Source organism: Triturus cristatus, chromosome 4_1, assembly GCF_964204655.1.
Source record: "Triturus cristatus chromosome 4_1, aTriCri1.1, whole genome shotgun sequence".
Taxonomy (NCBI): Eukaryota; Metazoa; Chordata; class Amphibia; order Caudata; family Salamandridae; genus Triturus; species Triturus cristatus.
The window spans coordinates 484249618-484265649 of record NC_140585.1 but is presented as its reverse complement, the minus strand read 5'-3'; the positions used below and the strand labels follow the sequence as shown (position 1 = coordinate 484265649).

The 16032-nt window shown below is 44.8% G+C and overlaps 1 protein-coding gene across 17 annotated transcripts in view; it reads right to left on the bottom strand.

The window, feature by feature from the left end:
- The window catches only part of PLEKHA5 (pleckstrin homology domain containing A5), a 1155627-nt gene that overhangs the window by 141557 nt on the left and 998038 nt on the right, over positions 1 to 16032 (bottom strand). For all 17 annotated transcript variants that reach the window (XM_085652691.1, XM_085652692.1, XM_085652698.1 and 14 more), the window contains one exon: positions 10334 to 10435. In XM_085652691.1, coding sequence (XP_085508817.1) covers positions 10334 to 10435 — 102 coding nt within the window. The remainder of the gene's footprint in view (positions 1 to 10333; positions 10436 to 16032) is intronic.

Here is a 16032-nt window from a genome sequence, read left to right as displayed (position 1 = left end):
GGGGTCCAACATGGGGAATGTCGCGGAGGTCCTTGCTGAATCGGGGGGGGGTGTGAGGACACTGAAAATTGCCATTAATGGAACTGTTTGTACCGGGGGTGGGGAGTTGGTGGGGGGGGGGTGGGGGGGGGGGGGGGGGGGTTGGGTCGGGGGAGGAACCTTGGGGATCACATGGTAAACGACCGAACCTGCTGCTGCTGTTGTGCTGGGGCCTTTGTTGTTTTGCCCTTTTTCTTTTTATTGTTTCATAGAACTGTTTAGATAAGGGTGTTGGTCCGGAGACCCACAGGATTCATCTTGCTGGGCACACGGGTGCGGCGCTTGATCCTGTTGTTTACCGTGCTCATGACTGGTGGCGTATCATCAGAGTAGCTGCCTCATTGCCTGTAAGGTAATTCATGTGTACTATGTGCTATGTCTATATTAACAAAATGCCAATAAACAGATTACATAATAATCAAGTGAGGGACTAGGAGATCCCTGAACTCCTTTGAAAAAGCTACAGTGAGGCCATCTTGCCCGGGAGCGCTCCCAGCTCTCATAGATTTAAGCGCCTCATGGATTTCCCAGGCCTCGAGTGGTCTCATCAAGTACTCCCTGTGCCCGTCTTCCAGCCAAGGAAGCTTGATGTATTTCAGGTAGTGTACCGCTCCGTCACCTCCTCTAGGTCGGCGGGACTGATATAGGTCGGAATAATAATCCCTAAACCTATTAGTGATGGCTTCGGCATCCTGTGTGAGCTCGCCAGTGTCAGTACGGATTTCTGTGACTCCAGATGTCTCCCGTTTACCCTTCAGGATTGCCGTAAGTGTGGCGTCTGGGCTCCCAGTACGATTTGGCAATGGCATATATGCCCAAAAAAATGTAAACTGTCCGCAGTTTCGTGATAATCTGCTAATGTGTCTCTTAATTCTGCTGTCGCCCGCTCGGCGTCCCCCCCTCCTGGACCTCTCGTTCGAGAGTAGCAAGTTTCTTTTCCAGGGTTATCGGTTGATTCCTGATAGACCGGAGCACTTGTGAATACTTACATAGCAATCCCCCTTATGTACACTTTGAAAGCTTCCCATGTCGAGAAGAATAGCGGAACTGAGCCAATATTAGTGTCAAAGAAAACCTTGATGGATTCTGCTAATTCTGCCCTGAACACGTGATCGAGCAAGGTGTAAGGCGGGAACCGCCAGGTAAAGGGTGCTGGTCGTTTAGACGGCGTCTCGAGCCATAACTGAACTTGGGAATGGTCTGAGTATGAGCGTGGGTGAAGTTCGCAACTGGGGATAGCTGCGGAAAGGAGACTGGAGACAAACCAGTAATCTATTCTGGTATATAGGTTATGTGGAGCAGAGTAGTGTGTAAATTCCCCCGGTCCTCTATTCTGCAAAACCTGGACAGTGAGTAACACACGAGGTGTATGTTACCCTCAGCACTCAAAAAAACAAAGAGAAAAGTTGCAAATTATAAACAACAATGCAGCCATTAATCGCTGCTCATTTGCTTCCATTTTAAAAAATAACCATACCGGCCAGAAGGCCGCAGGAGTCCAGCTTCCCCCACCCAACACACAGAGTGACCACCAAACATTGGAGCAATCAGAAAAGGTGACAGGGCCCAGTCCTTCTTTGCAACATAGAAAGACAAAACGATACTTGCAGTACGCTGGAGCCCAAAGTGATATAGAGCAGTAACCATGACCCAGACTCGAGATCCCAAGCAGAGGAGAATAAAAGAGGAGAGAGAGAATGACGGGACAAGGTAAGACCAATCAGAGCAGCTAGTTGTGCACCAGCGGAGCGCAGCCGGCGCCGCATCATTCCTCGCCACCTGCAGCCCCACCAGATGCCTCATCCAGTCCCATGTATTCCTGACCGCTCCCGGGTGTCTTAGGCAGGTCTTTCAATGCTTTCTTAAGAGATTTCGGGTCGAGGAAAATCCTGGAATGTCCGTTAAGATTGACCCTCAATCTGACAGGGTATAGCATAGCGTGGTCAATATTCTGGTCTCGCAACCGCCGTTTCAAAGAGCAAATTGACGCCTAGCCTCTTGCACTTTCACTGTAAAGTCCAGAAATAGGGAGATCGTGGAGCCCTCGTAGGGGAGCGTACCTTTAGCTCTAGCTTGTTTTAGGGCGGCGTCTCTATCCCTGTAATTGAGGAGCTTGGCAATAACTGGCCGTGGCGGTGCCCCCGGTGGAGGCCGGGGGCCCAGGGACCTGTGCGCACGCTCCACCACAAACATATCTAAGAATATCTCTTGACCCAGGAGCGTGGCCAACAACTTTTCAATGAATAATTCCATATTGCCAGTGAAGGTCGTTTCCGGCAGCCCTGCGATGCGTAGATTGCTCCTCCTAGACCTCGCCTCCAAATCCACTGCTTTCTCCTGCAAGGCAGCTAGCGTATTGGCGAATTGTTTCTATGCATCGTTGACTTCTGTCTGCGCCTCCTCTACTTCAGTGACTCTCCGTTCAGTCATGTTGATGCGCTCGCCATGTTAATCTAGGCGTTCAGACATTCTGTCCATTCGATATGCAAGAGTATCAATCTTGCCGTCTATGATAGAGTAGGCTTTTCTGTAGGCTTTTTTGCATCGCAGCAAGGATCTGCTTCAGATCTCCTGCAGCCTCCTCAGACAAATCTTCCCGATCGTCCATGGAAGGGGCGCCCTCTACATCCCTGGGTCATGGCTTGCGCTGTTCAAATTGCAGCTTCGACTGGGTTTTGTCTACCTTGCCCATAATTGTCAGTGAAGAAGCGTTGATTACACACTATGCCAATCAGCCGCGCTTCTCCTCAAATCTAACGGGCAGGGTGCGCCACTACTCTCCCTGCGGCTGCATGCGTGTTAACAGTCTCAGTGGATTCCCCGGCACACCGGCTGCCCCTACGTTGGAGCAGTGTCGCCCCGATGAGAACAAGGCGCGAGAAAGACTTGGGCAGCGCACCGCAGGGCTCTGGCCTGTGTAGGTCAGGCGCACAATCACCCAAGGAACTGATAGCAGGAAAGGGCAGTGCTCCATGAGCAGCTACGACCAGCCCAGCACAAATGGCCTATGTGCTCCAGAGTACAAGGGACCACACCACGCTAGGAGCAAGGACAGAGTGCACAAAAATTCAGGAGCGGTGGATTTGTACGCTATCCCAGACAGGGTCAGGCAGCGGCAGGCAACCTCTTCAATTCAGGGGCAAAGCCTTCAATGCTCAGTGTGTGAACCGGCGCAGAGGCCCCAAGCACGGGCAGCCACATCTTTGCAGAAAGTTCAGAGGCCTTGCCCCTGCCAGCTATGGCGCGCTTCCCAACAGCCACCGGCGCCCACAGCAGATCAGTCTCCAGGCCACCAAGGACAGCAGTATCAGAGCCTTAGGCGAGGCAGCACCACCGCACGCTTTCCGGCGCCGCCTCTGCCCCTTACCTCCGCAATCCAGGCATGTAGGATCCATTCAATCCGCGGTCAGCAGTAGGGCTCCCGCCGCGCCCCTCAGGTCAAAAGCAATCAGAGTTCCCACAGTGAGATCGCTATGCAAAATGGAGGTCCGCTGCTTACGAGGGAAGGCCACTGCACAGCTTGGCAGTAATGGCTGCGCCGGGCCTCACCTCCCAGCAGGATCGCCGCTCTCCGCACCCTCGCTCCGTCGAGGACCACTCCGGATGACATGGGGTTGCAATGAAGAGTCGCCGTTAATGAGGGCGCTCCAACGTCGGGCAGAGGGTCGCGCAGTGTCCCAGCAGCCGCTCCCAGGCTCGTGAAGGTGGGCGAAGCGCCGAATCAGGACGGCGCCGCAGATGCGCTCCGAGGCCCCGGCCAGTCACAGGTTTACTGTCACTCCCGGCTGAGCACAACCCGGCTCAATCAGTGCTGCAATCGTCTGCTGCTTCTCGCCGTGGGTCAGGAGTCAGAGATGGGGCTTGGAAGCCGGGTAATTTCAGGATAGGAGCGATGGCTGCACGGAGCTCGCTCAAAGCGCGGCCATCTTCGGCTTCGGCAAGCTCAGCCCCCCGCTTGGGGCTGAGTTTAGGCTTTTCTTCTACCGGCTCGAGGATCCAAATTATTATAAGAAGGTCCGGTTTAAGATTGTGAAGTATGCCATTTATATTTGGCAGGAAATTTGTAATAAATTCTCAATAGCTTTTTTAAATAAATAAACACTGCTATAGTATAATTCTCCCTTCCCAGCAGTGTTTCAGGATTTCTATAGGTAGGGCCTTGGCACTATATGGGGTTCAGCCTATTGAGCAGCTGTAAGCTCTGAATGGCTACTGCTCATTTGCCGGTTTACAGGCCATGTATGGGCTCCCTAACCATTATTTTTTTTTATAAGTATCTACAAATGTGGGATTAATTTTTGTCAGGGTGCAAGCATCGGGCATATCCCGAAGGTACAGAACTAATGCTACATCTATATAAATTAGATAAGAAACTATTGATCGGTACAATATATCAGGACTTCAGTCAGTATGCTACTGATGATAGTGAGGTATTGGCAACAAAATGGAGTTTACTTTTATCCTCCGATATCCTTGCTTCTGATATTCAGAGGGCACTAGAGATTGTCGATTGCTCGGTTCACTCTATTAATTTTACATTTCCACAGTTTAAGACTATTTGTCTTTTATACTACTCTCCTGAGAGGATTTCCAAATGGGGAGAAAATATATGCAACGATAAAATCAGCGGCCCAAAATGTTTTATTTTAGCTGCTGATATTGTGCATATATTTGCTATATGCCCAGCCTTGCTGGATTTTTGGGACAAGGTCACTAAGCTGTTCTCTGCTGGCCTAGGTTTCCAAGTTTCACTATCCCCTAAAGAAATACTGATGGGTGCCAAGTTAGAGTATGATTGGGGGTATCGGTTATGTATAGCCCGGGCATGGATTTCTGCTATCCCCCAAAGGCATTTAAATGGTGGGCCCTCATGGGACATGGCTAAGAGTCTGATATGGCCTGGGCTAAATGTAGAGACTCCTCTTCATTGAGACAATTTGATAAAATCTGGGTAGGTCTTAGCTGGGATTTACAATTTAAAAATAAATAAAATAAACTATCATGTTGACTGATGCCATTGACTATGTTTCTCCTTAGATGATTGTTAATTAGTGATATAAATGTGTTTGTTTTTGTGATCTCCAATCTTCAGATCATAGTTTCCTATATGTATAGCATGGAGTATTTTTTTCTATGAATTTACTTCTATGGACTGTTTGTATTCAACATTTCTGGCTTAAAAATAAAAATAAATAATAATAAAAAGAGCTTAACCCGTTGAGAACCATAGAAGAGTTGCCCTCAGATTTAAAAGATACTGTAAATCCAGAAGTGTGGGATCTTACAGAAAAGGACAGCGGACTAATTAAAGGTGTAGAACCATTCTGAATCACAGTCAAACCCAACACAATTTTTCCAAGAACACCACCTTATCACATGACCCCGGAAATAGTAGCAGGAATAACATCATTAAGTAATGTCATGTTACGAAAAGGAATTTTGAAAGAGAATAATCAGGAGTCTGTGTAACTCACCGATCATGAGATTACATAAATCAATGGTGAAGTTCAGGATAGTGCAAGATTTGAGAAAAATCAACAATTTTGTAATCTCATATTGTCCTGTGGTATCGAATCTAGCCACCATATTATACCAGATTTAGTACACAACATCATCATTGTCATGGACCTTTGTCAAGCTTTCTTCTCCAACAAAAATTGGGGAGTCACGATGACGGCTTGGAAAAATATGGCAGCCGGCTACAGTGCCGGTCGCATGATTGGGGTGTTATGGGAGAGCTGAAGGGAACTAGGCAGACTGCTTTCTAGGCGCCCTGACACGTGAGGCTGACTCTCCTACTGACACCCACCCAGGCAAACATGACGAGGGCTCCAGGGTCAGGAGAAGCCAATGCAGAGCGCTGGCTGAGGGCCGCAAAGGAAGTGCAGAAGGGTCGCCGTGCTGCAGGCATGATTCCCCTCCGGGGGAAGGGCGGAAGCGGCAGCACAGGAGTGATGAATACCAAGGGGAATTCAGCTATGCAGCAGAGTGTGGGCATTGAAATTACAGAGACACCGCTGGGGGCGCTTGAAGTAAACAGAGAAAAACCCCACAAAGCCGTGGAAGGGCAAAAGCAAGGTAGGAAACGGGGTGACTATCTGGGAGAGGGGGGTGGGCCCTACAGGGAAAATTAACAGGCACTCCTTGAGAAAAAGTAAAACAAAAATCCAATTTAGGCCCCCACAAGTGGGTGGCAAACTGGCATGCACGCCTTCCAGAATAGATCATTCTCCGCTTGTGACTAACTCGGCTGGTAGCATAAAAGCAAACCTCACTCAAAGGAGGAGGGGGGGTAGTGGTTGGGGGGTCAGCACCACTACTGGCAATATAGACTGGAGTGAGCCTATCAAAAAAGCAAGACATTCAAATACCCTATCTCCCCAGCAACCAGAGAGTGAGGGGGAGTGTGTAACTAACATTTAAAGGCTCGAGGGTGGATGAAACAGGGCAAAACAGATATAAATCTTTGGTCAAGATGGATGAAAATGAGGAGGGTACTAAGGGGTATAGCTGAAGAAATGGGAGGTGGAGGTAGTGGAGACCATGGACCCTTAATGAAAGGAGCAGCGCAAGCTATTTCTCAAGAGGCTGGAACATTGGGACCTCATTCCCTAGGGGAGAACCATATTGAAAGTATGTTGCAATCTCCGGCAGCAGAGGTTAAAAATGGGTTGACCGTAACAAATCAGAGGGAGATACAGAGTATGTGTGAAAAGCTGACGGAAAAAATAGAGTCCCTGGCTCAAAGAACCCAGGCCGTTGAGTACACAGTAGCAATACTGAAAGTATCAGCCTTAACCGATGGGAAAGATATAAGGGTGATAAAACTCAAGAGAGGCAGAGAGCAGGACAAACTCAGATCATTAGAAAATAGGGCAAGTAGATACAATCTAAGAGTATTGAAGATGCCAGAAGGGGAGGGTATCAGCAGGGTTCATTATAGCCCTTTTTAAATAAGGATGTCGGTCTGAAGACTCTGAGGAGGCTCTTGCTAGAGATATTCAGTGGGTACACCAGGATCCTTTTATGGAACAAGGATCTTGGTGAATTCTTTTGACATACTCCGTGAAGAAGCAGATCTTGGCCAAAGCCCGGAAGCAGAAAACTCTGAAAGGAAGCAGGTTTACATTTGAGGTTAGGTCTGATCTCTCTTGCACCACCCTGATTAGACAGTGGGAATTGGGGAAGCGAATAGAGAAGTTTAAGAAGGTAGGCCTGAGGGATCCCCATCCACACTAAAGTTGATGCACAATAACAAAATGCATCACTTGAGGGACCATAGCAAAGTAGATAAGTTGGTTAAGGCGATAAGGAGGGTTAGCATTTATGGATAGAGTAAGAAACTATTACGTTAGACATTCCCTATTGGGCATCACGGATGGATTGGATGGCACGCGCTCAGAACACCGGTTCCTCATGACGGCCTTGATGGTGGCTAAACGAGACATTGCAGCGGCATGGAAGCAGCCACAGCCGCCAACCGTAGCTAAATGGGGCGCCGGGGTGGACTGGTGTGCGGCGCAGGAGCGGACTCTCTATCAGGCACGCGGCTGTCCCAAGAAATACCGGAAGGTGTGGGGGAAATGGTTAGGCAATATACCTTAGCGGAGTGGGTTGGGGTGGGGGGGGAAGGTTTGGGGAGAGGGTGGCAAGGTGATGCGGGGTGGGGACTTGGAGGGCCAGACGTTCTTTTTGTTGTACTGCTAAAAACAATAAAAACTTGTTTATCAAAAAAGAAACTATTACGAGTCAGTCTGATTAATATACTACTTTTTTTCTTCATTTGTTTTTAATCCCATTGCTCAAAGGGCTTTTTTAAAAGCCATGAGAAAGCAAGGAAGGGTGCTCAAGGGAGGGACAAGTGTAGGTGTGTGGGGAGCATAGGGGAAAAAAGAAAAAGTCCACAGAAATCTATTTTCTTCTCCGGGATCCAGCCCAGGTTGATAATGGTGGCAACAGTCTGAATTATATCACAGAATGTTAATGTGCTCACGATGGATAGGCGACGGGCTAGGTTGATTGAGTATCTATAGGACTCCCCTGCTCAGATCATGGTCCTGCAGAAAACCAACAAGGAATGTCTGGTGGTATTTAGCAAACAGAAGTGGGTTAGACAATTCTGAGCTGTAAGGATCAGAACTGCCCTGTGAAACCAGTATCAATTCTAATTAAACTAGATGCAACAATAGTGGCGAGTGAGACAGATAGGATGGACAATCTCTAGCTTACAGCTGCATAGCAAAAAATACACATGGTGGGGATATTATGAGCCTAATGTGGAGGACAACAAACCACTTAAGGTGGTTTTCCAGAAATGATTGGTCTTTTCTGCTTCCATCACTTTGGCTGGAGACATTAATATCATCATGGATAACTCCGACATATCAAACAATAGTAAGGCCAAAACATAGCCTACATTGTAGACATATCTAAGGAACATGATGAATCAATTAGGTCTGCACAATATACGGAGGGTAAGATGAGTGAAGGATCAAGGGTACACCTTCCATAAAAATAAATATGGCCACTCATCTAGAATAGATTTCATATTGGTGGACTAAGATATGTGAAGCAATTAAAGAGGTTAAACATGTAACGGCACAATTATCTGACCATGCGATGGTCCTCCTAGAAATTAAAATAGAAAGTACGCAATAATAAAAGACGGACCTTAGACTGATCACTATTTTTACACTAAGAGGTTATTAAGTGCTAGAGAGCGGACACAGAGGATTTCCTAAATATCAATGTAGGATCAGCTCCCCTAAGCATAGTCTGGGATGCTTTTAAGGCTTGTATGAGGGGGAAGGTAATTGGCATCGCAGCCCAGAAAAACAAGAAACATAGAAGAGACGTTGAGGTATTAGATGAAGAACTGAGTAAGCTAGCGTCACCTTCTAGCCCAGAAACAATTATCTAACATGAAAAGTTTTTGGGAGAAGGTAATGCAGGAGAAGAAAGATCAACTTGCTTCAATATTCGAGACAAGAGTGAGGGCAACATGGAAGGCAAGCAAGTTGGCAAATTTTGAGTATGGGGACAGTGCTGGGAGATTGCTGGCTTGGAAAATTAGAATGGATCAGGTCAGAAATATAATTAAGGAAATAAAGGCTGAAGGGACAGGATTAACTTTCTCAACCACTCAGGGCATCGAGAGGGCCTTCTCACTTCTATAGAGATCTATATTCTGAGAATCTGAAAGTCACAGATGAGAAAGTGGGGAAGTGGCTGGAGGGAGACACATCAAACAAATTAACAGAGGCTAAGGAAGTTCAAATGGAGCAAGATGTTGGGCAACATGGGGTTAGGCGTGAAGTTAGTTTTAGTACGAAAGGAAAAGCAGACGGTCCAGACATCCTCCCTAATGAGGTCTATAAGGATTTGGGAGACTCCATTCCCCCTTTCATGACCAGGTTGTTTCACGAAATAGTGTTGAACAGTTCGCCAATGCCAATTCATGGGGAGAAGCTGCAGAGACAACCTATACGAGCCAGTAGGTGAACCTCTGCTCAGGGTATAGTTCAAGCCTCCAAAGGTTGGTTTAATTCATAAGCAATGGCATGTTTGGGCTCATTACAGTCTGGTTCAAATAGCTAAAAGGAATATTTTTAATTTCTCTAGTTGAACAGGGCATGTTGTGTGGGCATGTAGTCTCTATAATCCACAGAAGGCAAGAGAAGTTTCAGAACATGTAGTCCGCAGGGCCAGTCACCAGCGGATGAGCCTTCTATCAGATAAAAACTAACTTATGTTGAAAAATATATGAACACCCAACCTCTGTACCTCAGTAGATGGATGTTTGGTTGCGCACTACCTGTATTTTTGCACAGATGGGTAGGAGTTTTTTACATTGATTAGCAAACGTTAAATGACTCGTACTAACGCTAGACCAACAAAGCAAAGAAAAGCATGCACGTTAGTTTTATCTTTTTTAGAAGCATCTTTACAAGGGTGGTCATTGTCTAATTATTTGCATGTAATTAGTATTTCACATACCAACTTAAATGTTTGGTAGCTAGTAAGATATCACCAGAGGCAGGTAATAAGTCATATTCGAATATGTAGGCATGTTACACTTGCATTAAACATAATTTCCTACATAAGGACAAGCAACCTAAATAAAGCCTCAACTAATCATTCCATTACTAACCAAAACAATTATTTATTTTTAATTCCATAAGATTAGCAAACGTCAACTAAAGGTAGGCCTCGATTTATCTGGTTAAGGTGTTAACTGAAAAGAAACAGATTAAAAAAATCATAGGTTAAAACAAAATATTTTATTGCACTATACCTGAACTTCTCCTAGTCTCTCTAGCTCCTCCCGCATATGAGTTCTTGCAGTCGTCACATCAAACTCAAGTCTGTCATACTCTCTCCATGCTCTTTCCAGCTCCTAAGTAAATGGATCAAATACTTTAAATCAACATTAAAGATGTGCAGAGATATTTATATGCAATAATAATTTAAAATAAAATTTTAATATTACATTGTGCGTAAAGCTTAAAGCAGAGGAAGGAAATGATATCTGACTTTTTGCATAGCACAAACATGTACAGTCAACATTAAATTAGAAATATATCATTCCATTCCATAATCCATTTCTAAATCAAGACATTTAGAATATGAATATAAAATGAACCAGAAGCACTAACAAAACGGCCCACAGACTGCAATGTAAGGTAAAACATGCAGGTTGAAAAATAAAAACGCCAAGTAAGTAAACCAGTAACATCACATAATTCACGTGCCAAGGAAACGAATGTAAACAAGATTTGTACTCGCCATAACACTTCACTCATTGGCAGCAAGACAGCCTTAAAGCACCATAAAGAAGAGACCACAGCTCAATGTCATAGCTGTCAGCCTATGTTATATGGTGCAGCTAATGAGAAAATCAAGAGCTGATAAAGAATCCTTTAGACTAGGCCAAGAAATCTGTATTCAGCATAGATACCTTCTTGCTTGAAAGAAATCCTGAAGCTATTTCTTGAGATATAATTTATATACACACACATAGCTGTACATACATGTCTTCAACTGTTTAAACTTGGTAGGCAAGAGCACACATAGAAAAACAATGTTCAATCAATTTCTTGAAGCATCTGTCCCAAAAACAAGGACAATCAGTATCACCAATCTTCCTAGGTAACCCTGGAGGTAGAAAAACAAAGTGCAGGAGATAAAAGGAAAAAGAATAGGGAAATAGGGTGCAGAAGTACTGGTCCTATTCACATAATAGGGATATGCAATTTGCACATCAACTGGTTTTCGAATAGGAAATGGAAATGGAAATTGATGAAGCAACTTGCATGGGAATGCAATATAAGCTGCAACCTATGTATTAAGTTGACAACACAACAGGGGAAGCAGTTCCCTGCCTGCTTCCCCTCGATACTGCCTAGACAATTGACAAATGGAAACTTAGTCAACGGTGACAGCTTTCCCCTTGCAAATCAGTTACTATCCCAACTCAACGCTCTGTAACTGACCCAATGGTTTGCAACAACTGCTGCACTCACAAACCACCTACACATTCCATTGCAAACACCATATAGGACATTTGAGATATGTAATGTGCCACAAAAGCCATTTTGTGAGTTCAAAAGACATGTCAGAGAAATAAAAGGGCTTTATTACATTTAAAAAATAGAAGGGGGAGGAGGGTTAAAAAAAATATATTATTTACCTGCCGGGATGTTGCTTTTTCTCCGTCCTCTTCCTCGATTTTTCTGAGGAAACATTAAGAAGGAAGCACCTGTGCTCCAGGCGCCCCAACGTGTGGAGCTTTGTTACCAGCCCGGCCATCATGCCATCTTCCTGACACACACTCCGCAAAACCGACGGTGGAGCTCCCCGTGTACTTTCAGTACATGTCGCGTTATCAACTACGGGGTGGGCGGTCTTCATCCAAGATTGAAATCCTGCTGCCGCATAGATTACCTCTTTCTATTGTAGGGGTACTGCTGGCTGCTACATCAGGAACTTTTTACCAGGAACCACCGTATCTAGCTTGAGATCCGGCAGCTCATCTCTCCTTATTTCGTCTGTTATCATATTTACACGGCTGCAGCCTCTGCAGTGTCAGCTTCGCTCACCACCCTTCAGTATTTGCTCCCGATGCGGATCGGTCTTAGGCTCACTCACCCTACCGACCGTATTTGATGAATGGCCCAGAAGACTCGTATGTCACCAGATACCTCCAGCTCACTGATTGTGCTCCAGTCTCTCGTTAAGGCACATCCCACTGTTTTTGTCTAGCTGACTTTTGCGCCCTGAGGAAGGTAAAACCCACATTGGGGTCTAACACTGAAACGCACATCGGCGCTGGATTCCATACGTGGAATAGCTTTGATAGGGAAGAAAAATCCCCCCATTTGTTCTTTAAGAATGTTTATTAATCTATGAAAATTTATGCTTGCTTATTATTTTATTGTGTAATTGATTCATATGTTCCGAAGTGTTTTCTCTCTTCGAGGCACACCTGTATTCTCTGTATTGCCTGATATGTAACCTCAGATCCATTGGGGGGTTTCTATCTATGTACATATTGATTGTATTTGGATTGAATGTCTGATAGGCGTGTGAGAATGAGAGTTTCTGAGAAGGTATGTCTGACGCAGCATTGTGATTGGTCTGGGCGCTGTGGTTCGGAGCTCACCAGGGAATTGGAGCCTGGGCATGTTCTCCACGCAGGCTGTAATGCAACCTGCATGGAGCACATGCAAAATGTGCATGAATGTTTGGCTGGCTTGAGAGGGCAGGTCAAATATTCATTCACACTTACAAAGTGCCCACTACTCCTCCCCCTGCTCTGAGAGCAGAGCAGATCCGCCTGCCGTGACACTGCAGCAGCCACAAATAAAGTGACGTCGCAAGGTATTATTTTATTTTTCCTTCATTTTCACTGCTAAAGGTAGTGGGGAGACACTCCTCCGCCTTAGCAGAGGAGTCACCACTGAATCTGAGACAGAGATGGTCACCTCCTCACTGGGTTACATTCAAAGAGAGATACATCCAGTCTTCTTGCATGACGTTACACTTAAAAAGCATAAACAGGTACGTTCTCTGTATTCAGAATGCATACTTTAGGAAGCGAGACTAGTCCATTTCAAAGGATTTTAACTTACGGTCCAATGATAACACAATGTTCTCCATGGCCAGAAATTCTCATACACGGGTCAGCTAGTCCTTCTGGATGCATCTTTTTCCCCATAAAAGGAGGATAGGTTGGATTGCCAAAACTATAGCTATGTCTATCTTTGTTCCTGTTCATTATCTGTAGCACCTGTCACCCCGGTAGGGAGGCTTTTAAGAAACTACTCCCAATCCATAGAGGTACTGGTTGCAAACAAATGCTTATCGTCTTCTCGCAAATTTCTCACATGCTTTATGTCCCAATGTAGCTTCCTCCCTGACCGGTGGATGTGATGCTCAATTTTTGACTTTTAGGTATCAGAAGGACTCGGTCTCCTTGAAAACTAATTTTCTCCTGAGTTCTTCAATGCTTCGATTCCCCCACCCCCACATAGGGAGATTAGCATGAAAAACATGTGCTCAGTCCATTTTCTGTAGCAGTTTTCCTCTTGGCCTGGCTTATATCGGGATATTTATAGTCAGGCCTGAGGCCTGAAAGGTGACAGATAGGATGTAAACCTTTTGGTTTTACCTTCCTTTCTCATATCTTTAGTGGTACTCTATTTCCTGGTGAGAAGTAATAAACTCAGCTCCTAAACCTTCTCTCTATCCGTTACATCATCCCTGCAATAACGTGGTCCGCAAAATATCACTGCTTATCTAGTTTTCACTTTTTTTAATTCAGTTTCAGGTTTTAGAAAGTAAAGCACTGCACAGCATAGACCAATAACCAAATTACAGATAGAATTACATTTTAAAATTAGCTACGTGTAAACGGTATGAAAATCATATAATATTCTGCTTTAAATCAAATCACAATTTAATAAGAAAAAAAAGAATGAAACAAAGGTATTCGTAACTATTAGGGCTATACTTCAAATACATCTTGCTGACGCTTTCAAGATAGCTGCATACCTCAATTATATACAGTTGATTGCACGTCAGGCAGTGCAAGCCTTGGAAAGCGTGGCAGGCTACAGGGACGAACAGTTAAACTGAAAAGGTGCCATTAGAGTAGATAGCAGCAGTGGGTAATGACAAGCATGGATGAGAGACTGCTTACTCAAGTGAGTGGTCTGGGTTCGATATATTTTCCAAGCCTTCCCCCTCACTCCAGTCAGTGGACACCAGGGAGCAGTGCCCCTTGAGTCTCCCTAACTGATGGAGATTTACATTTAAAGGGTTGTTTTTTTAATCACTGTTGGTTTGGTATTGCATTGCCTGCTGATTCCACCCTTCTGTACAACTATCTGTTCCCCGGTTCCTTTGTAGGTAGGTGAATGGCTTTCTGAGTCAAGAGTCTTGTGGGCAGTAATATGGACTAGTAATCTTAACAGGCCTGCCTGGAAGCACAGTCAGGTTCAGGAGTGCTAGCCCACCATGTGATGGTGTGAGGTGGAGGCATCGAGAGGCTAACCTCAGGTTCCTTCGGCCAACATGAAGGTATTGAGGGTATGTTGTAGCTGCTTGAAGTGTGAAGGTGAGTGTGGAAGCAGTGCTGTCAGGAACAGGTATAAAATATTAGGGAGTAAAGTATTTTCATTGCTTCTGTCCTGCAGACCAAGAGAAGTGGCCCATATTCAATTTATGTAGGCTTCTAAGAAAAAAGGGCTAGTAATAGGAAGTGGCGATCATGCCTCATTTGAGATTGGTAGCTTTTAGACCAGGACAGGTCACTCTGAAATATTTTTCAAACTGCAGATTAGTTACACTGCAGGACAGGCCTTTTGGACTACTACAATAAAATTCAGTGCCACAGTCCTTAGCTTTCACTACTGAGAAATCAAGGAACAGTAACAGGTTGGCCAGTACCAGAAAATGTGCCAAATCAGTAATGAGGCCGCTGAGGATAGAGAATAATCCAATGAGGATTCAAAGGACGACTTTCCAGCACATAACACGCTACTCTGTGATTTTTGGTTCGTTTGCAGGGTTTGATTTGGCATCACATTGAACAATGAAGGACACTCAATGAGATTCTTTCATCACACCTTGCCTATAGGACTGTGCATCCCCACCCTGATGTAAGTAAGCACAGCTTACAGCCACTGGCCAAGGAAAGGAAGTGCGAGAGAAACCATTTCCCCATAGAAGAGCATTTTTACATATGACTTAAAACATTTGTATTGTAATTTTTTTCTCTTTTTCATGACAGGCATGGTCATAACTTCATGTTAAACCTGTGTTTTCTAGAGGGGGGTGGGTAATGCAAATCAGTATAGTTTAATTCCTAGCCGAAACTAAGGTCAGACTTAAAAGCAGAATGCACAAAACAGTGGGGAAAGCGGTATCGAGCAGATAAATGAAACATGAGGTGGCATCAGAACACATCAAGGGTTTAAGCTATCTTTTATAAAAACATTCAAGTACCTGTTGTTCTTCTGTTAAGAGAACCTTGAAAAGATATGCATTAATTTAATGGCTAAAGAACTCCTGCCTTGCAAGATTTACAATCAACAACATTTGGTCCATTGTATATGGTTGATTAGCTGTTGTCTTTGCAAGAAGCATTTGCGCCTGCTAGTAGAGATAGCAGCTTACATTGTGATCACAATATTCTGAATCTGTATCAGAGACATTAACTCACTGTGAGCGTCACATTCAGCACGGATATCCTTTTTCTAAGCTCTTCAAAAAAAGGTGAAAGTAAACATGCTCCAGACACCGTACAAATCTGTGCCTTGTTTTCTAGCCCTAAAGTAAGAAACAATTGATCATTTTCTTGCTCTATGATTTTACGTATGGCTGCTTCAGGAATAGCACGAACAGCAAAGCCCTTCTACTGTTGGTAAATAAAACATGGATTGGCATTATCTTAATACTTAAGTCTACAGTCCTAGACTTCCATCAAGAGCA